The 17,354-nt window shown below is 43.3% G+C and overlaps 1 protein-coding gene across 3 annotated transcripts in view; it reads left to right on the plus strand.

The window, feature by feature from the left end:
• LOC129817393 (protein dispatched homolog 1-like) overlaps positions 1-17,354 on the plus strand; it is a 72,637-nt gene that overhangs the window by 41,828 nt on the left and 13,455 nt on the right. For 2 of the 3 annotated variants that reach the window (XM_055872576.1, XM_055872578.1), the window contains one exon: positions 9,032-9,680. In XM_055872576.1, the coding sequence (XP_055728551.1) occupies positions 9,073-9,680 (608 nt within the window). In that variant the 5' untranslated portion in view covers positions 9,032-9,072. Of the gene's footprint in view, positions 1-5,396; positions 5,623-9,031; positions 9,681-17,354 lie in introns of those variants that run through there. The other variant, XM_055872577.1, reaches the window with a different exon arrangement.

The following is a 17,354-nucleotide window of genomic DNA, read 5'->3' on the forward strand; positions in this document are numbered from 1 at the left end:
TTTATTGCCCCACTGTAGACAGCTGTGTGCCTTTCCAAATCCATGTCCAATCAATTGAATTTACTACAGGTGCACTCAAATCAAGTTGTAGAAACATCTCAAGGATGATCAATGGAAACAAGATGCACCTGAGCTCAATTTTGAGTCTCATAGCAAAGGGTCTGAATACTTATGTAAATTAGGTATTTCTGTTTTTAATTTTTAATACATTTGATTAAAAAAATTTTTTTAAACTCTTCACTTTGTCATTATGGGGTATTGTGTGTGGATTGCTGAGGATTTTTTATTTATTTAAGCAATTTTAGAATAAGGCTGTATTGTAACAAAATGTGGAAAAAGTCAAGGGGTCTGAATACTTTCTGAAGGCACTGTATGTGACCAACAAATGCATATCTGTATTCCCAGTCATGTGAAATCCATAGATTAGGGCCTAATGAATTTGTTTCAATTGACTGATTTGCTCATAAGAACTGTAACTCAGTAATATATATTTCCACACTGAGTTTGAAATCATACTGTGACATTTTGAAAATTATGATAATGCTCTTTTAGTGTAAGTGTTTGAAAAGACTGCTTGAAATTTCAGCGTGTTTTGGTGGGATGGAGTTTTGGCCTGCCTGGTGGTGACATCACCCGGCAGTAAATTAGTTAATAGACCAAAAAGAAAGAGAGTTCCAAACCTCTGCCAATAACAGCTAGTTTTCAGTTTTCCCCTCCACTCAGACCACTCCCAGACAGTCCTAGAAAAATCCTTGTTTAAGAAAGGGCTCTTTGCTAAGAAGTAATATATATATAGTACCATTTTAACTGAAAACAATCACAGTAAGGTACTTGATTTTTACCCATAAATGATTCAATATTGAGATAAATATAGCGTCATTTTTCCTTTTTAAAAATGTGTCATGACCAGAAGAGGAAGTATACCGAGGTGGCTCCTCTTGCACTTGAGGAGACGAGGTGGAAAAGGGACTGAGGTGGAGAGAGAGAAAGCAGAGGGTGCACTGCCGCTGTATGCGAAAGGAGGACAAAGGCCCAGTCGCACTGCTCCAAAGCCCTGACACCATGTGAAATCCTTTGTAAAAACAACTGTATTAGAGGGCAGAGCCTGCTTTTGTGCCAAAGGGCTTTATGAGGGTGGTTGTGGGGTGGGAGGTTACGTCCCAGTCCAAAGCTGGAGCAAGACTGAAGAACAACCCACTGTTCTAAGAATCATTTCCCCTTGTCTTCCCAAACATACAAATCTAACTTGTTTTGTCAGTTTGTGTTCTGGGATTGTCAAGTGTTTGGCCTAGTAATTCCTTGTGACCTAAAATAAGTTTGTTCTTGATCATCACAATCATCACAATAATAGGCCTATTCCATCCTGAGAGGACTTGAAAGGAAAGGAAAAAATAGTAATTTCATTGGCTCTGCCATCAGTCTGTCAAAGTGAGCAGTCTATCAAGGAGCAGGACACTAATCCGGACACTTCTAAAAAATCCTGCTATGCCCTCAGACAAACCATCAAACAGGCAAAGCGTCAACAACACGTCTGCCACGCTGATCCTCAACACTGGGCCACCTCAGGGGTGCGTGCTTAGTGCCCTCTTGTACTCCCTGTTCACCCACGACTGCGTGGCCAAGCACGACTCCAACACCATCATTAAGTTTACTGACAACACAACAGTGGTAGGACTGATTGCTGACAACGATGAGACAGCCTATAGGGTGGAGGTCAGAGACCTGGCAGTGTGGTGCCAGGACAACAACCTCTCACTCAATGTGAGCAAGATAAAGGAGCTGATCGTGGACGGCCCAGTACATCACTGGACCTATATACTAGGTGGTGTCAGAGGAAGGCCCAAAGAATTGTCAAAGACTCCAGTCACCCAAGTCATAGACTGTTGTCTCTGCTACCGCACGACAAGCGGTACCGGAGCGCTAAGTCTAGGAACAAAAGGCTCCTTAACAGCTTCTACCCTCAAGCCATAAGACTGTCGAACAATGAATCAAATGGCCACCTGGACTATTTACATTTACCCCCCCCCACCCCTCCTTTGTTTTTACACTGCTGCTACTCCCTGTTTATTATCTATGCATAGTCACTTTACAAATTACCTCTAACCTGTACCCCCACACATTGACTCGCTACCGGTACCCCCTGTATATAGCCTTGTTAATATTATGTAATTTACTTGTGTTTTTGATTAAATGTTTTACTTTAGTTTATTTTGTAAATATTGTCTTAACTCTCTTGAACTGGATCGTTAAGGGTTTGTAAGCATTTCACTGTAAGGTCTACACTTGTTTTATTCGGTCCATGTGACAAATAAAAATGTGATTTGATTTGAGTATAGAACAGGTGCTTGTGATCTCATTTACACCTCCAAGCTGTCCATCAACACCTATAAGAGGAATGCAGATTAGCACTACGGCCATCCAGCTACATCACTCCACTATCTCTTTTATTTCAAGCCAAGATTTTTCCAGCTTATTTTCATGTTTTTCTTCTCTTCCGGGAAGGAGCAGGTCATATGGCTACAGCATGTGGCTGGATGTAGTTTAACTTTCTCCAGCTACTCCAGCAATTCCTTGCGCTTCCCGTGAATCTCCAACTAGACAACAAGGATTATTCAGCACATTGACTATTTTTCTGTCTTTGGTCATGGGGAGACGGGAGAGGTTGGGCTACAGTTAGTGCAGATACAGTTTAGTGTGCTGTAATAATCTTAGATTTAGGCCTAATTATTCTCTCTGCCTGTCTCTGGCAGTAAGTCCTGGCGGTCCCTGCGGACTTGGGGAGAGTTAATCGGGGGGGAGAGTTAATCGGGCGGGAGATGTCCGTCCTTACTCTTGAGGTGTCAGAGGGGATTGGGTTTCCCTGGGTTTTCCGAAACCCAGACACACAGAAGCCACAGAGCAATGCTGCAAGATACTCCCCCCCCCCCATTACCACATGCAGAGGGTTGCACAATGGGGTTGTAACATTACCTGACGGTTCCTGCCTGATTTCAGCTTTCATGATTGCCTATTGGGTCACCGTAAATGTGCTTCCAAATCAAAAGCGAGTTGGATCATGTTTAATTTATAGCAGGAAGGCTTCGTGCAGTGCGTGTTTTTTTTCTCTTAGCTGTTTGATGTTTTATGTCCTTGGAATGTGCAAGAGGGAGCGGCTTTGGCTCTACCTTGGGCATTTGTGCTGCATTTTGTTTAAGCATAGGCTTATATGTATTCTGCATCTGTGTAAACCCGAATGTGCATCTTTTGTATGGGATCATTCAGTTGTCTACAGTATTTTTTTTGTCACCCTAGTACTTTCAACATTACTTTGACCCTTGCATTTAGAAAGAACAAGCTCCAATTGATCATGCAATTTAAAAATGTTATCACATTTCCATTGGCGCTCCAAATCTTAACAGGGAACAACTGTCTTACTCCAAGTCAATTCCTGTAAGAGTTTAGAATCAACTCTCTCCATTCCTACTTCCCTCCATTTTCTCCTTTTTTAAATTTTGTTGTTGGCTGACCCTGTCAGTTTGATGAGCTGTGGGTGATCATTGCTGGGACCAGTATGCTTTGATTACAGCTCCTTCCAGTTACTGTGCCCTTTGATGTGGTTTCTCTGCCGTCCAGGGCTGCAGCGGCCCGCCAGCCAGCCAGGCTCTTGTTATTTCAAAGGGGGAATCCTCGCTCGACTCGGATGGCCTGGGCTGACCAGGCACATGACCACCACAGGCATGGCTGGATACTGATACGCCAGGCTTTAGTGTGATAATCCTACCCACTCATGAGGTTTAATGGGGCTATAGGCACTGCCCTTTAACCGTAAAGCTGTTTATTCACACAGAGCTAACTAGCCTGTAATATAGCCTGTACCCAGCTGTATATTAATAGGTGATAATCATGTTTGGTCACACGCACAAGCTTTCTTGTTGAATGGGACATTCTTGGTTCTGAGTTGTTATTTTTATAAATCGCTTGTTCTTTTCTATTAGTAGCCTACGTAATGTAGTGTAGGCCTACTGGATGTCTGCTTTGCAAGTAGGCCTACATTAGGCTATATTGTTATTGTTGGCTCGTATTAATTTAAACAGGGAAAGTGTTTGTCTAAAGATGTGGAGAAGTGCTGCTAGGGTAACATTACGATAGCTTATTGAAGCTACAGAATTGTAAATATATACTGTATAACACACCACAATGTATACAGCAGTTTACGATTCAATGAAAGTTGACTTGTGGTAAACGGTGTTAAACACAACTGTTCTAAACATAGAAAACCTAGGATACTTTCCATGTAGCCAGCACCCTACTGCAGTGCACTGCATATTATGGTGTGCTATATGAACTGTGTCCTGATGTTAGCAGACAGCTGAAATTAAAGCCAGGTATGACCTCTCTCTTCCCATGATTCCACGTGATGAAGAACCACTCCTGCTGAGCAGAATGCTTCGAGCACAAAAAGTTATTTTCCAAGAGTCTGGAAGATGAACTCTTCCATTTTTCATCTTGTGGGAAAGATTGTGATATTTCATGGTATAGTGGAGATATGACAGGGTTGCAACATGTTGGTGAAACAGTCCAAAGGATATGGTAATCATTTTGTTGTGTGGCCCAACTGTTGCTTGAGTTTGGTTATCATCAGAAAGTCCACTGTAAATTTTCAATCAAACCACAGTTATTTCAATGGGAATGGGCAGGGTGGAGAGGTCTATGAGGTAAAGGGGAGTATATTTTAGGGGATTATTAAGTTATACACAGCACAGCCAAAGGACTGAACACATCTAGTGTACAATCTTTAATTTGATGTATGATGCCATGGATGGGGTCATAAAGAAGGGTTTTGAGGTCAAACTAAACATGTTATTGATACCAAAGAAGTGATTATTTCACGACTTAAGTAGTCTGACAGCTATTTTTATTGGTCAATTTAATTTGTAAAATTGATGTTGAGTCATTTTTCTCTCACATCCTCTGACTGGGAATTTGTGTGAAATGCAGCTAGATGCCAAGATTCAATATGATCCGCGGTAGATCCGCGTTAATAGGTGCTTATAGCAATGTCCGATTGAGCCTACATATGCAGCATTTACCGTGAAGATAAAGTTGCCCTTAAAAGGTGCATAGCGGACAAAGCACGATTGGATTGAATCTGGGACTTAGAAACCTCTCAATAATAGTCAGTGATTGACTGAATAACATTTTCATCCTAAAACAAGCTCGTAATATTTTTTGTATTTTCCTATCGTGATAATGAAATAAGTCAGAGACTCATAACACTCAAATGTTAGTTTGTTGTGCTGTTTACTAGTGGTGATGAACCTCCGTTCCTCCAGCTGTCGTGTGCTGCAGAGGCACTGATTGGGTTAAAAGTCTCAGAGCATCATAAACGTCCTATCAGTGGGCTAGTGCGCAGTCCCAGCCCACCGCCTACCCGAGACAGGGTGCATGTGTTTGTCATTCTGGCTGTCCGCTTCCCCGTTAGTTTCTAACTTATTTCGCTGCGACTTGTTGCTGTTTTTTTTGTTGAGTTTTTTGTTGAACAAGTGGTGGATACTGTAAACCGAAGCCATTTTCGGTGAATATTTTAAACTTCGACGAGCACGAACGGAACGCAAACATCTAGAGCTCCAACACTTCGATAAGGTATCAAACCTGTGAAACGGTGTACTTTTTATGTTTCCGTTAAATGTTGACTATGGATTGATTCTCTGAAAATACGGATGTTTTTATACCCCATAATCTAAATGGTTTAAATATATATATATATATATGTGTGTATGTTGTTCCTACTGTGTATGGTATTAAAGAGGGGTTTTATAATAATATACAGATAGCGGATTCCGTCTCCGCTGCTGCAAACTATCGGAACGACTTAATGGAAAGGGCAAGTGATGTTACGCCTGATGGGATGTCCCGGTCTTTTTCTGAACACCGGTGTAGCTTCCTCTCAGAATATGTTTTTTACACGCGTTTTCCTCTCATTGTGTAGCCTACATAACTTAAGTTGATCAACATTATATTTGGTAGGCTAATATGATCATATAGGCCTATCGACATAACGGATAAGCTTCTTGTGTGACAGCAGCTTCGTATAAAAAGTATATTAAAAAAATGGTGGTCATAGCTTACTTTTGAAAATTTAACAAAAACTGCTTTTGACTAAAATTATTTTCTATGATCAATTATTTTCACATTGATTGTTTGCGGCATGATGTTATGATTACTACAGTAGACTAGTTTATTTACCTATTTTAACTTGAGACACTACTAGCCTTGAGCAAGCCAACTTCATATAGGTATGTAAAACTCAGCTGTGGAAATGGGCCAAAGGGTCAGCCTTGTCAAAAGCTTCTCCGACACTAGAATACGAATGCCAAAGTCCTCATACATAGTCCTCTCAGGCATGTGCCTGTAGTTTCCAAGATGTTATTAGGCTGAAGTTATTAACTGTCTTGACTGAGTCCTCATAATTACTGTCTATTAGCTTTAATTGAAGGGATGAGGTACTTTGCCTCCTGCTGCATACCTGGTAGTTGCACAGGTCTCACCCCATAATCATGAACTCAACTTGAAAGCAGAAAAACGCATCCCGTTATTCTCAACCTTTCCAGTTTCCACAGACCTCATGTCGGTCAAACAGTGGGACTGTCACTTCTTTAAACCACTGCACTCAAAACCAAAATGAGTTTTCAGATCAGTGTTTGCAGATACACACTGAAAATAGGAGCTATAAATAGTTCATTGTTTATTTTTTTTTATTTTTTTAAATAAGGAAATGTTGTCAGCGTTCGTTTTTAGGGCATCCGTCCCACACTGATCGATCCGTTATTTTCTAAGGGCATAGGCCCCTGTTTGTGTCAGACTGCAGACTGGCCTAGATGTCTCACCTGGATGGCAACCCTCAGTATTGGAGCGCACACAGCCTCCCGCTGAATTCCTGTGGCAGTGGAGCAATGTTGAAAGCAGATGTGTACTGGTAGAGGGATGCATTATTAGGTTGTGCAACTCATTATTTAGCCAAGAATAATCACCATTTTCATATCACAATTCCATTGACAAAGGTCCAGGCTACATACGTAAGTCTCTTTTTCATACTTTTTAATTGTTTCATTGCCAGGTTTTCAGCTTTAAAAAAAATCTTTGTTTGTAACTTGTATGGTAGACTGAAAACGTAAACATAGTTTCCGCTGCACTGCCTGCTATTCGGAGCTCTTCAGACAGAGGTTGAAGTTCTTCTCTCCCCCATTCCCACAGCTTTGACCCGACCTGGCTGTCAGTCTCATGTTACCCCCTCACTCATGTTGAGGCGTTGAGAACACAATCATTCACATTCACTGCATCGCATGGCTGTTTCCCTGCATGGACATGAAGTTTAGCCTAGTAGGCTATGTGATATATCCTAATGGGTGTCGGTTGAACACAAACACGTTTAGTTTGCCATCAAAATATTTGATATAGCCTACGACTGTGTACTGTGTTTGCATGCTGTCAAATAGAGGCAAGCCGAACTTCGAGAAATGGTTCTGTAGTGAGTTTTTTTGGAGGGAAAGTTATTTGCAAGTAAGCTGTGTCATGAGTCAAGTTTGTTTTGACAGATGTGAAGGTTTTTAAAAGCAAAATGTCTACAAGGTCGGTAAAATAAGGAAGCCTTAAAGGTTCAATGCAGCTGTTTTTATCTCCATATCAAACCATTTCTGGGTAACAATTAAGTACCTTACTGTGATTGTTGTCAATTAAAATGATAAAAAATAAACAAAAATAGCCTCTTAATAATGAGACATTTCTAAAGTAAGAATTTTGGTAGGACTGTCTTGGAGTGGTCTGAATATCCTCATTTTCAGAAATTTCACAGTACTATTCCAACCTCATAGTGTGGAAATGTATTTAAAACACAGGAAAATCAAATGTTTGACTGACGTGGGTCTTTAAAATGTTGCATAGTTTATCAAATAGGAAAATCAAGAGGAATAGAAGCTACGTTCAGTAGATGTATTTTTAAGGCTATATGTTATCAGTTATGATCTGCTAGTAATAGTTTATTACTATGTTCAGGGGATTTCTGCACTGTAGTACATTTCCATCTACTAGTGCACTTCCATGTCTATCTCTGTCCTAGGCATGATACGGATGAAGTAGACAGTATTGTGTGGGAACTAGTGAGAAGTCGTTTTTCCTCACAACCTCAGCCATTAGTCTTAAAGGGAGATGAGGTTCGCCCAGGACTCCCCTTCACATTAGATTGAGTGCGACTTATTCATCTGGGTTTACGTCAAGTCTGTTTCAGCGGGGGTTGGACTTGGGCAACGTTCCAACTTCACAACCGTGCATTACCTGTGAAAGGCAATTCACTGCTTTTGAAGTGTCAAGCGAATCATGGTTAAACAGCAGACATTATTTTTTTCCCTCTTACTCTAAAATGTCCCAACTGAAGGTATTTTACATTACACATAGACATAGCCTGAACATATTCTGTCATAGGGGCTGAAACTCTAGCATCATAAAGACTTGGAGACCTCTGTTTAATCTCATTCTGTTGGAACCGTTTTATACATTTCATAATGTAGAGAGAGCGCAGGCTTCCCTGCATACAGGCTGCCAATTCATACCCTATCATATTCATACTTTATAAATCACACTTCAGACAAAAATGGCAATGAAGAAGCTAGAGAAATATGGTTAAAGTGACTAATATTTGCTGTTTAGCTATGAGTAAATTAATGAAGATTGATCCCTTAACTTTCGTCTTGCATGTACCTGTTCCCAACCTCTTCCTCGTCTAGAAAGAGCAAGTTAATAATCTGTTTTGCTAACCGTTCGTTGCATTCTGTTCAGATCTGAGTTTTGAGCGTGAACCCTCGTGTGTTTTTCTCTCATTCTCGTCCCTTTTCCCACACAGTTCCCTGGGCTCAGGCATCCACACGCTCTCCTCTTGCTGCTCAGCTCATCAGCTCTGTGTGAATAGAGTCAATGTTCAACTGAATGTCAACATGGCTGGCTACAGTAAAGAGTTAACTATGCGCCTGTCTGCTTTTCCTCCCATTTTTTTCTGCAGAGGAGTGGCAAACCCCACGCCAGGCCGGCAGGAAGAGGACCATGGCCCTGAGCGACGCCAATGGTGACCTCCTGCTCCTCAGCAATGCCAGCCTGCCACCCAGCGCTACCACGATGGCCAGTGGCACCAGCAGCCCAGCTTCCAGCGCCAGCCTCAGCAACACGGAAGGAGGGGACGTCAGCGTTGTTTCCACACCTAGAACACAGCAGAGGCATAGGCACCAACCAAGGCCAACGCCTCCGCACAAGGAGCCCCAGCAGAGATCCAGAGTGAGTCAGGACGGAGGCGCCGTCAAGCAGAACGGCTCCCTTAGGGCCCCTTCCTCCTCCACCTCCTCTTCACACCTCACAGACTCTCAAAGGTTGGCCAAGCTCCTGCCCTCCGCACTTTCCACCACCTCCTCCCTCTCGCCTCCTCAGCCTCCTCCACTGTCTCCACCTCCCCCGTGCTGCCACCGCTGCCCATTCCATCCCCCCCTGTGCTGCCATGGCAACCAGCAGGAGTGCCACATCTTCCAGACCCATGCTCCCGCCCTGCAACTGCACCCGGGCTCCTGCTCCTGCTGCCTGCAGGCCTCCCCTCCATCCCTCTGTTTACACCACCGCTGGCAGGAGCACCTCCAGAACCAGCCCAATGTGGCCGGCCTCAGGTACGTGTGTGATGACTGTGTGTTTGTGCGCCTGTTCGTGCTTCTCTCTGCCATGGGGTGGCCTCAGGCATATCTCTATTACCGTGCCTCTCCAACAGAAGCCCTTTCATTGCATTTCCCTGCCGAATGGGTGGTGACTAAATGCTTACTAACATGTCACAGTTAGGGTTGCAAAGAGAGGAGGGTTGCAAAGAGAGGAGGGTATGTTAGAGAGGACTTTCGAAGTTTACCAGTAAACTACCAGAATTTGGTAGCAGTTGTGAATAAAGAAAATAGTTGCAGAGTGAATTGAAAATGCCATTGTTGATTAGATGCTTTTTTCATTAATTAGGCTTTTTTTCTCTTGAACCAGATGAACACTGAAAAATATGGACACGGATATAAAAAATGAATACATTATACAGTACCAGTCAAAGGTTTGGACATACCTACTCATTCAAGGGTTTTTCTTTCTTTTTACTATTTTCTACATTGTAGAATAATAGTGAAGACATCAAAACTATGAAATAACACATATAGAATCATGTAGTAACCATAAGTGTTAAATCAAAATATATTTAGCCACCCTTTGCCTTGATGACAGCTTTGCACACTCTTGGCATTCTCTCAACCAGCTTCATGAGGTAGTCACATGGAATGCATTTCAATTTAAAGGTGTGCCTTGTTAAAAGTTAATTTGTGGGGGCCTCCCGGGTGGCGCAGTGGTCTAAGGTATTGCATCGCAGTGCTAGCTGTGCCACCAGAGACTGGGTTCGAGCCCAGGCTCTGTCGCAGCCGGCCGCGACTGCGCGCTGTGTTAAGAAGCAGTGCGGCTTGGTTGGGTTGTGTTTCGGAGGACGGCTTCCGACCTTCGTTTCTCCCGAGCCCGTACGAGAGTTGTAGCGATGAGACAAGATAGTAACTACTAACAATTGGATATGACGAAATTGGGGAGGAGAAAAGGGGTAATATTCAACAACAAATAAAGTTACTTTTTGAAATTTCTTTCCTTAATACGTTTTAGCCAATCAGTTGTGTTGTGACATGGTAGGGGTGGTATACAGAAGATTGCCCAATTTGGTAAGAACAGCTCAAATAAGCAAAGAGCAATTACAGTCCATCATTACGTTATAAGACATGAAGGTCAGTCAATCTGCAAAATTTCAAGAACTTTGAAAGTGCTGTTGCAGAAACCATCAAGCGAGATGATGAAACTGGCTCTCATGAGAACTACCACAGGAAAGCAAGACACAGAGTTACCTCTGCCGCAGAGGATAAGTTCATTAGAGTTACCAGCCTCAGAAATTGCAGCCCAAGTAAATGCTTCAGAATTCAAGAAACAGACACATCTCAACATCAACTGTTCAGAGGAGACTGCGTGATTCAGGCCTTCATGGTCAAATTGCTGCAAAGAAACCCCTACTAGAGGACACCAATAAGAAGAGACTTGCCTGGGCCAAGAAACATGAGCAATGGACATTTAACAGGTGGAAATCTATCCTTTGATCTGAGTTCAAATTTGATATTTTTGGATCCAACTGCTGTGTTTTTGAAACGCAGAGTAGGTGAACGGATGATCTCTGCATGTGTGGTTCCCACGTGAAGCATGGAGGAGGTGGTGTGGGGGTGCTTTGTAGGAGACATTGTCTGTGTTTTATTTAGAATTTATGGCACACTTTACCAGCATGGCTACCACAGCATTCTGCAGCGATATGCCATCTCATCTGGTTTGCGCTTAGCCCTTCAGGCTGTGTAAGGGCTATTTGACCAAGGAGAGTGATGGAGTGCTGCATCAGATGACCTGGCTTCCACAATCACCCGACCTCAACCCATTTGAGATGGTTTGGGATGAGTTGGACCGCAGAGTGAAGGAAAAGCAGCCAACAAGTGCTCAGGATATGTGGGAACTCCTTCCAAGACTGTTGGAAAAGCATTCTTCATGAAGCTGGCTGAGAGAATGCCAAGAGTGTTCAAAGCTGTCATCAAGGCAAAGGGTGGCTACTTTGAAGAATCTCAAATATAAAATATATTTTGATTTGTTGAACACTTTTTTTTTTGGTTACTACATGATTCCATGATGTGTTATTTCATAGTTTTGATGTCTTCTATTAATCTACAATGTAGAAATGAAGAAAAACCCTTGAATGAGTAGGTGTCCAAACTTTATATATTGTGTGGTGTGTGTATATAGAGAGAGAAATTATTCAGTTATAAATTACCATAGATTACCTGTAAATTACAGAAGATTACGGTAGCATACCACCCCAGTCACAGTGTTTAGCAATGATGTTATAGGTGATATGCAGTACCATATGTACATTACTGTTTAAAAATATGTACATACATGTAACTGAAGCCTTGACTTTTTCCCCTGTTATGCTTCAGAGGAATGTGTTTTGAGTCAACTGTATGTAGGGCAGGTTTTAAATTCTGATAGTAAAATATCTGAAACATTGTCAACATTTGCTATGATTACATTAAATTGTATTTTTTTTCATTACACCATGTCAGTCATTCAACTGCTTGCATGCCACAGCATTGGACCCTGTATTGAGAAATCAATACATAGTTTTGGGTGCCTTCCTTTCTCTTCTCACACATATCTAAATTCAGCTGTATAATCCCTCTGCCTGTTGTCCCAGTCCTGAATGTTCAGCTATGTGGAGGTCCAGGTTGTTGTCCTCGGGAGATAACCTGTAGGCCCAGGGGTCAGCTAAGCCAGCAGATGCAGGGAGGAGGAGGGGTCAGCCAGCCAGGCACCCATGGAGCACAATACCAGCCCCAGAGCCACCACCCTCCCTGCACCCCCAAGCCCCAATGAAAGAGCGCTTTGAGAGCCCCGGGGGCTACAGGGCCGCTGTCCCTCCCCAGGCCCCAGACCATCCAGTCAATCCACAGGGAATGTCCCCCTGGCCTCTCCCAAGCCTCACCTCGCTCATCGGCTCTGCGGCTTTTCTAGGAGAGGTGCTGATGGTTTGATGGTCTGTCTGTCCTATTTCCCAGACAAACACAATACAGACAGTACCAACACACAGCTCAGCCAGACTCGATCATCTCTGCAAGTATGTCTCTCCTCCCTGCTCCATCTCCCTATTGTAATGGTGGACCAGAGGGAGAAAGACCCTCAAGTACATGTATTGAACGTACACTAAGAATAAACAATAGTTTTGACTCTTGTGGGAGTTGTATATGTTTGTTCTTGGCGGTGTATGACTAGTTGTTAGAGGCTTCGGTAGAGTTTTGTCCTGGGACATGTGAGTTGAAAGTTTGAATTTTAAAAAACAACAACAAAAAACACATGTGACTTACTCATTCCCTGCGTTCAGACTGGGATGGTGGATTTGAACACATTTTTTGGCAAACATTTCTTTAAAAGGGACATATTTACATCTCGTTTTTCACCCCTCCAAAGCACAGACTGGACCATTATGAAACTGGAACCATTTCATGCTTTTCCTAATCATTTACACAGTTCTATATTTAACTCCACAGCAAACAAAATAAAATATAAATATTGAAGATGGAATTATTTACTCAGCTCCTCTTCATGGTAGCAAGTACTTTCGGGAGGTTGATTTGTGTAAGACTATATTTTTGCTTACTTTTCGCATGGAAATGTCCTGCCAAATGGGTTTAGATCCCTGTAAGTCCATTAGAGAGATGCTCTCTGTGGGTGGCTGTGAGAGCTTCGGTTTATGTACTCGTATTGGGTGGGTACAAACTCCACCCACGCACATTATGCAGTTGGGTGGGAAAATGTGGCAAAGGATAGCATTTCAGCCATTTGGATGCATTCACTGGCATCTGTGGCTTTCATAAAAAAATGGATATATATAATCCATGTCTGAATGAAGAGCAGATGTTCCTCAGCCATGTGCCTCTCTAATGTTGAACGGCTCTGTATTTAGTAAACAGGTCCCTCTTGTTCTGTGATGGCAGGTTTGAATTAAAGGCCAATGTTGAGTTGCTCTCAAATCCGATCCCCTTTACAGTGGTATTGTGCCTCCAATGTCTCCAGAGAGATTGGAGATTGGAAGATAAGAGAGAAGTATAAGCCCGGCTGTCTGGTACAGTCTCCCAGTCCCTGGCTGGCCCCAGACGTTCAGGGCTTTGGGCCTCTCCTTTTCCCCCGTGTTGGAGCACGGTGCGCCAGGGAATCCCTCTTCGCATGGAGGGAGAGGCTTTTTAATGCCTCGGTAATTTGAGGGTACGCAGTCAGACAAGATCGTGTCAAATATCAGTTTGATCTCAAAGGCTGTAATCCGCGAGATTAGGCAGAGGATTACGTGTATGATCACAGCACTTGGTCGTTACGCCCAGTTATGGAGACCCCCTTCTCATTCCGATAAGGTTGCACTAGAGTTCTTTTGTCCAAGAACTATACAATCAAGAGCTATAGAACTCCTGTTGAGACACATGCAGCGTATTAATCCACCCATTGTAAAATGACTGTCTCTCTCGATCAATCTGTTTTACTCTGAGAAGTGAATGGAAATGTCCTTGGATGTAAGGATGGAAATCCACTATGAAGGAAAAGGTCAGCTCAGCAGAACGGTTGAGCAGAGGAAGGATCTATATGGTGGTCTGGGAAATGCATTAAGATTGTCAGTGTCTGGTAAGATGGTGACTGTTTTCTATGATTTGAGGATCAGGGGGAAACGATCAGTCAGAGCAGTAGATAAGTCTGTGACCTTGGGAAGTCAGCTGTTTGGCTGCCGTTTGACTACAGTTAGCCTCATCTCAATAGGTTTTGGGGCTCTGGGTTCTTCCAAGCCTGTAATTTGTTTTGATAGAATGCTCTCAAGGCACCTTTTCAGCTCCAGCTGCACTCCCAGATAGAGAGTGGCATCTACCTGTGCTGCCGAGACTGGCCTGACCTTTCATGGCTGAACAACCCCCAAAGAGCCCGCTGACACTGAACTATCCAGGGTCACGTCATGATTCTAACCTCTCTCTCCACTCACCCGTGGAGGGCTTTTGCCCATGCGTTGTTTCCTGCTACATTCCTGTTATTCTAGCGGCCACAAGTTTGAATTGGTTTCATGCCTTCTCGGAAAGCAGGTATTCCTTCCCTTTTCTATAGAAAGGTCTATTTTTGTTAACTCACGCCTGTTTGATTTTGTACTCAAGTACAGTTTTTTGACTGGAAGTAGGGGGTTTCCCTGGTGCACAGGAACACGTATAAAACATGACACCTCATCCGGCCTGAACGTTTCATTATATTGGATGAATTTAAGAATACCTGAATTCCTGTTATATTGGATGAATTCCTGAATTCCTGTTATATTGGATGAATTCCTGAATTCCTGTTATATTGGATGAATTCCTGAATTCCTGTTATATTGGATGAATTTAAGAATTCCTGTCAGCTGAATATGACATGAATTCATAGCCTGTCGTTTCTGAGAACTCCCGAAGGTTTCCCTTTAAACTTTTTATTATTTTTTTTTAGATCATGACTCGTATCTTTTCCCCAGTGAGAGATCTCTTTTGGAAACATTAACTAATATACCAAACTGTCTGACAGCTGCAAGCCCCGACCGGCCAGGCGGCCTGAAAATGATCTTTGTGCTATGGATTTCGGGGTGCCAGTTTGACAAGGCTTTGCGCATTATCAAGAATAACAACTGTTTGCGATGCCTGCTGCGGTCTGAGGAGCCTGGAGTCCTCAATGTGAACCCTTGTGAAGTAGCAGCAGGGCTTTTCACACTAGCATTTTATCCATTTGGCCCATTAACCACTATACAGAGACATCCATCACGCCCAGCCTCAACACTGACTGCTAAAGATGCACCCTGGTGTCTGTGGGGAGATCAGGGGAAAGGAGAGACGAGCACCGCCTGCCCCAGAAAGACACAAAACATGAGGGAAAGCAGGGATGGAGGGAGGGAGCGGCCTGCTTCTATTTTATCTCCACCCTGTCATTCCACAGAACTACCCAGTTGGCTTCGAGTGTTCTGTTGGCTTCTTAGAACAGGTTTGCATCTATGTGGTGTGGAGTGAGTTAAGCACAGGCAGTAGCCTAGTACACCACAACACACACTCCAGCCCATTCCTGATCAAGGGAGGAGTGTGTGTGTGTGTGTGTGTGTGTGTGTGTGTGTGTGTGTGTGTGTGTGTGTGTGTGTGTGTGTGTGTGTGTGTGTGTGTGTGTGTGTGTGTGTGTGTGTGTGTGTGTGTGTGTGATTTAGCCTGCTACATGAGTTCAGGGAGAAGTTCCACTGAGAGACAGGTCAACACTACTCTGTTTCTGCCCCCAAGGCTCAGGGTTGCGATGTTGTAGATAATGTTTTTACCCCATGCATACCTTTACACAGGACCAACAGAATTGGGCCAAAAAGCTTTTTTCTTCCCCCTCAGGGACAATTTATCACCTACTTTGACACTCCGAGACACTTCTGCCTGTTGTAAAACTTGAGCAATTGGACCCTCCGGGCCTGTTACTTCAGCAGTTCATTTGCTGTTTAAGGTGGCAATCTGGGTCTCTTAAAAGCTTGTAAGCCGCGTTTGTTGATGTTAGACGTTTTCACCTGAAGAAACCCAACTTAATGATCCAAGTTACATGTTGTTAAGTCATGAACATTTCAATAAGTTCTAAAAACCAGAGGGTAAGTTCACTCCCTTTTTCAAATGGCAGTATTATAATGTATGAGGAGGGATAGAGTGGGGTCGCTGAGGCCTTAGTGTAGTATTTTTCCTTATTCCTCCCTGAAGGATGAGTGATGGGAAGAAGTTCACCGAGGACAAACGCTAGTAGTGTGTCCCATGTGTGAACCTTCCCCTACTCCGGCTGCTCTCGTCCACGGGTGAGGGAGTTGGGGGGGGGGAGAGGGAATCAGGGGGTGAGGCAGCTGACCCCCGTACCTGCGCGGGTGGATAATAAGAGGGGTGAGCTCCCAGTGGCCCTGCTCCAGATCCCGCTTTATACTGTATGGCCCCTGAGCATGAGGCAAAGCAAAGCCCATAAAGGTACCCACCCAAGATCAAAGAGCCATACTATCCTATAAACCAGGATCAAAGCTGGATCTGAACAGTACTCTGTCATAACTTCAAATTAGGTTGCTCTCTTTTTTTTCTTCTGGTGGAGGGAACAGTTGTTGAGGCTTCAGGTGGATGAAAGGCTGGCTGGCTGGTATTATCTCCACACTCTGAGGCTCTAGGCCTGCACTACAGGTTCTCCCACGGCTGACTCGGCTCCCTGGGGAAATGGGCATAACGGAAGATTTGATCATGTTTGTGTAATGCTTTAAAAATAGTTACTAGAATGTAACATGAGCCCTTGTAACAACCTGTTCCAGTGGTGTATATAAGGTCAAGGAATAATTGCTCACTCGTATGTACAGAATTGCATGGTTTATTTAGTTTATAATGGACCTTCATCAAGATGGGTCCAGTAGGTACACTTCGCTCCAGTGCTACAATCGGTGCTACTCCCCTCTCATTTGTTCTTATAGTAGTTCAAAACCTGTCTTGAGAATACACTGTTGTATTTTTCATCCTGGATTTAATGAATATTCACACATTTACATAAATGCATGCAGCTCAGTGTCCTAACGTCACTCTGATGTACTGTAGATGTGAGGGTTCCTATGAATCACTTTGCTTTGTCTCTTTTCTTCTCCTGCCTCTGTGCACTTGGTGAACTTAGCTAACGGTTGGAATGTTGCAGTCTGGCCGGCCCCCTCACACTCACTC

Source organism: Salvelinus fontinalis, chromosome 20 (assembly GCF_029448725.1).
Source record: "Salvelinus fontinalis isolate EN_2023a chromosome 20, ASM2944872v1, whole genome shotgun sequence".
Taxonomy (NCBI): Eukaryota; Metazoa; Chordata; class Actinopteri; order Salmoniformes; family Salmonidae; genus Salvelinus; species Salvelinus fontinalis.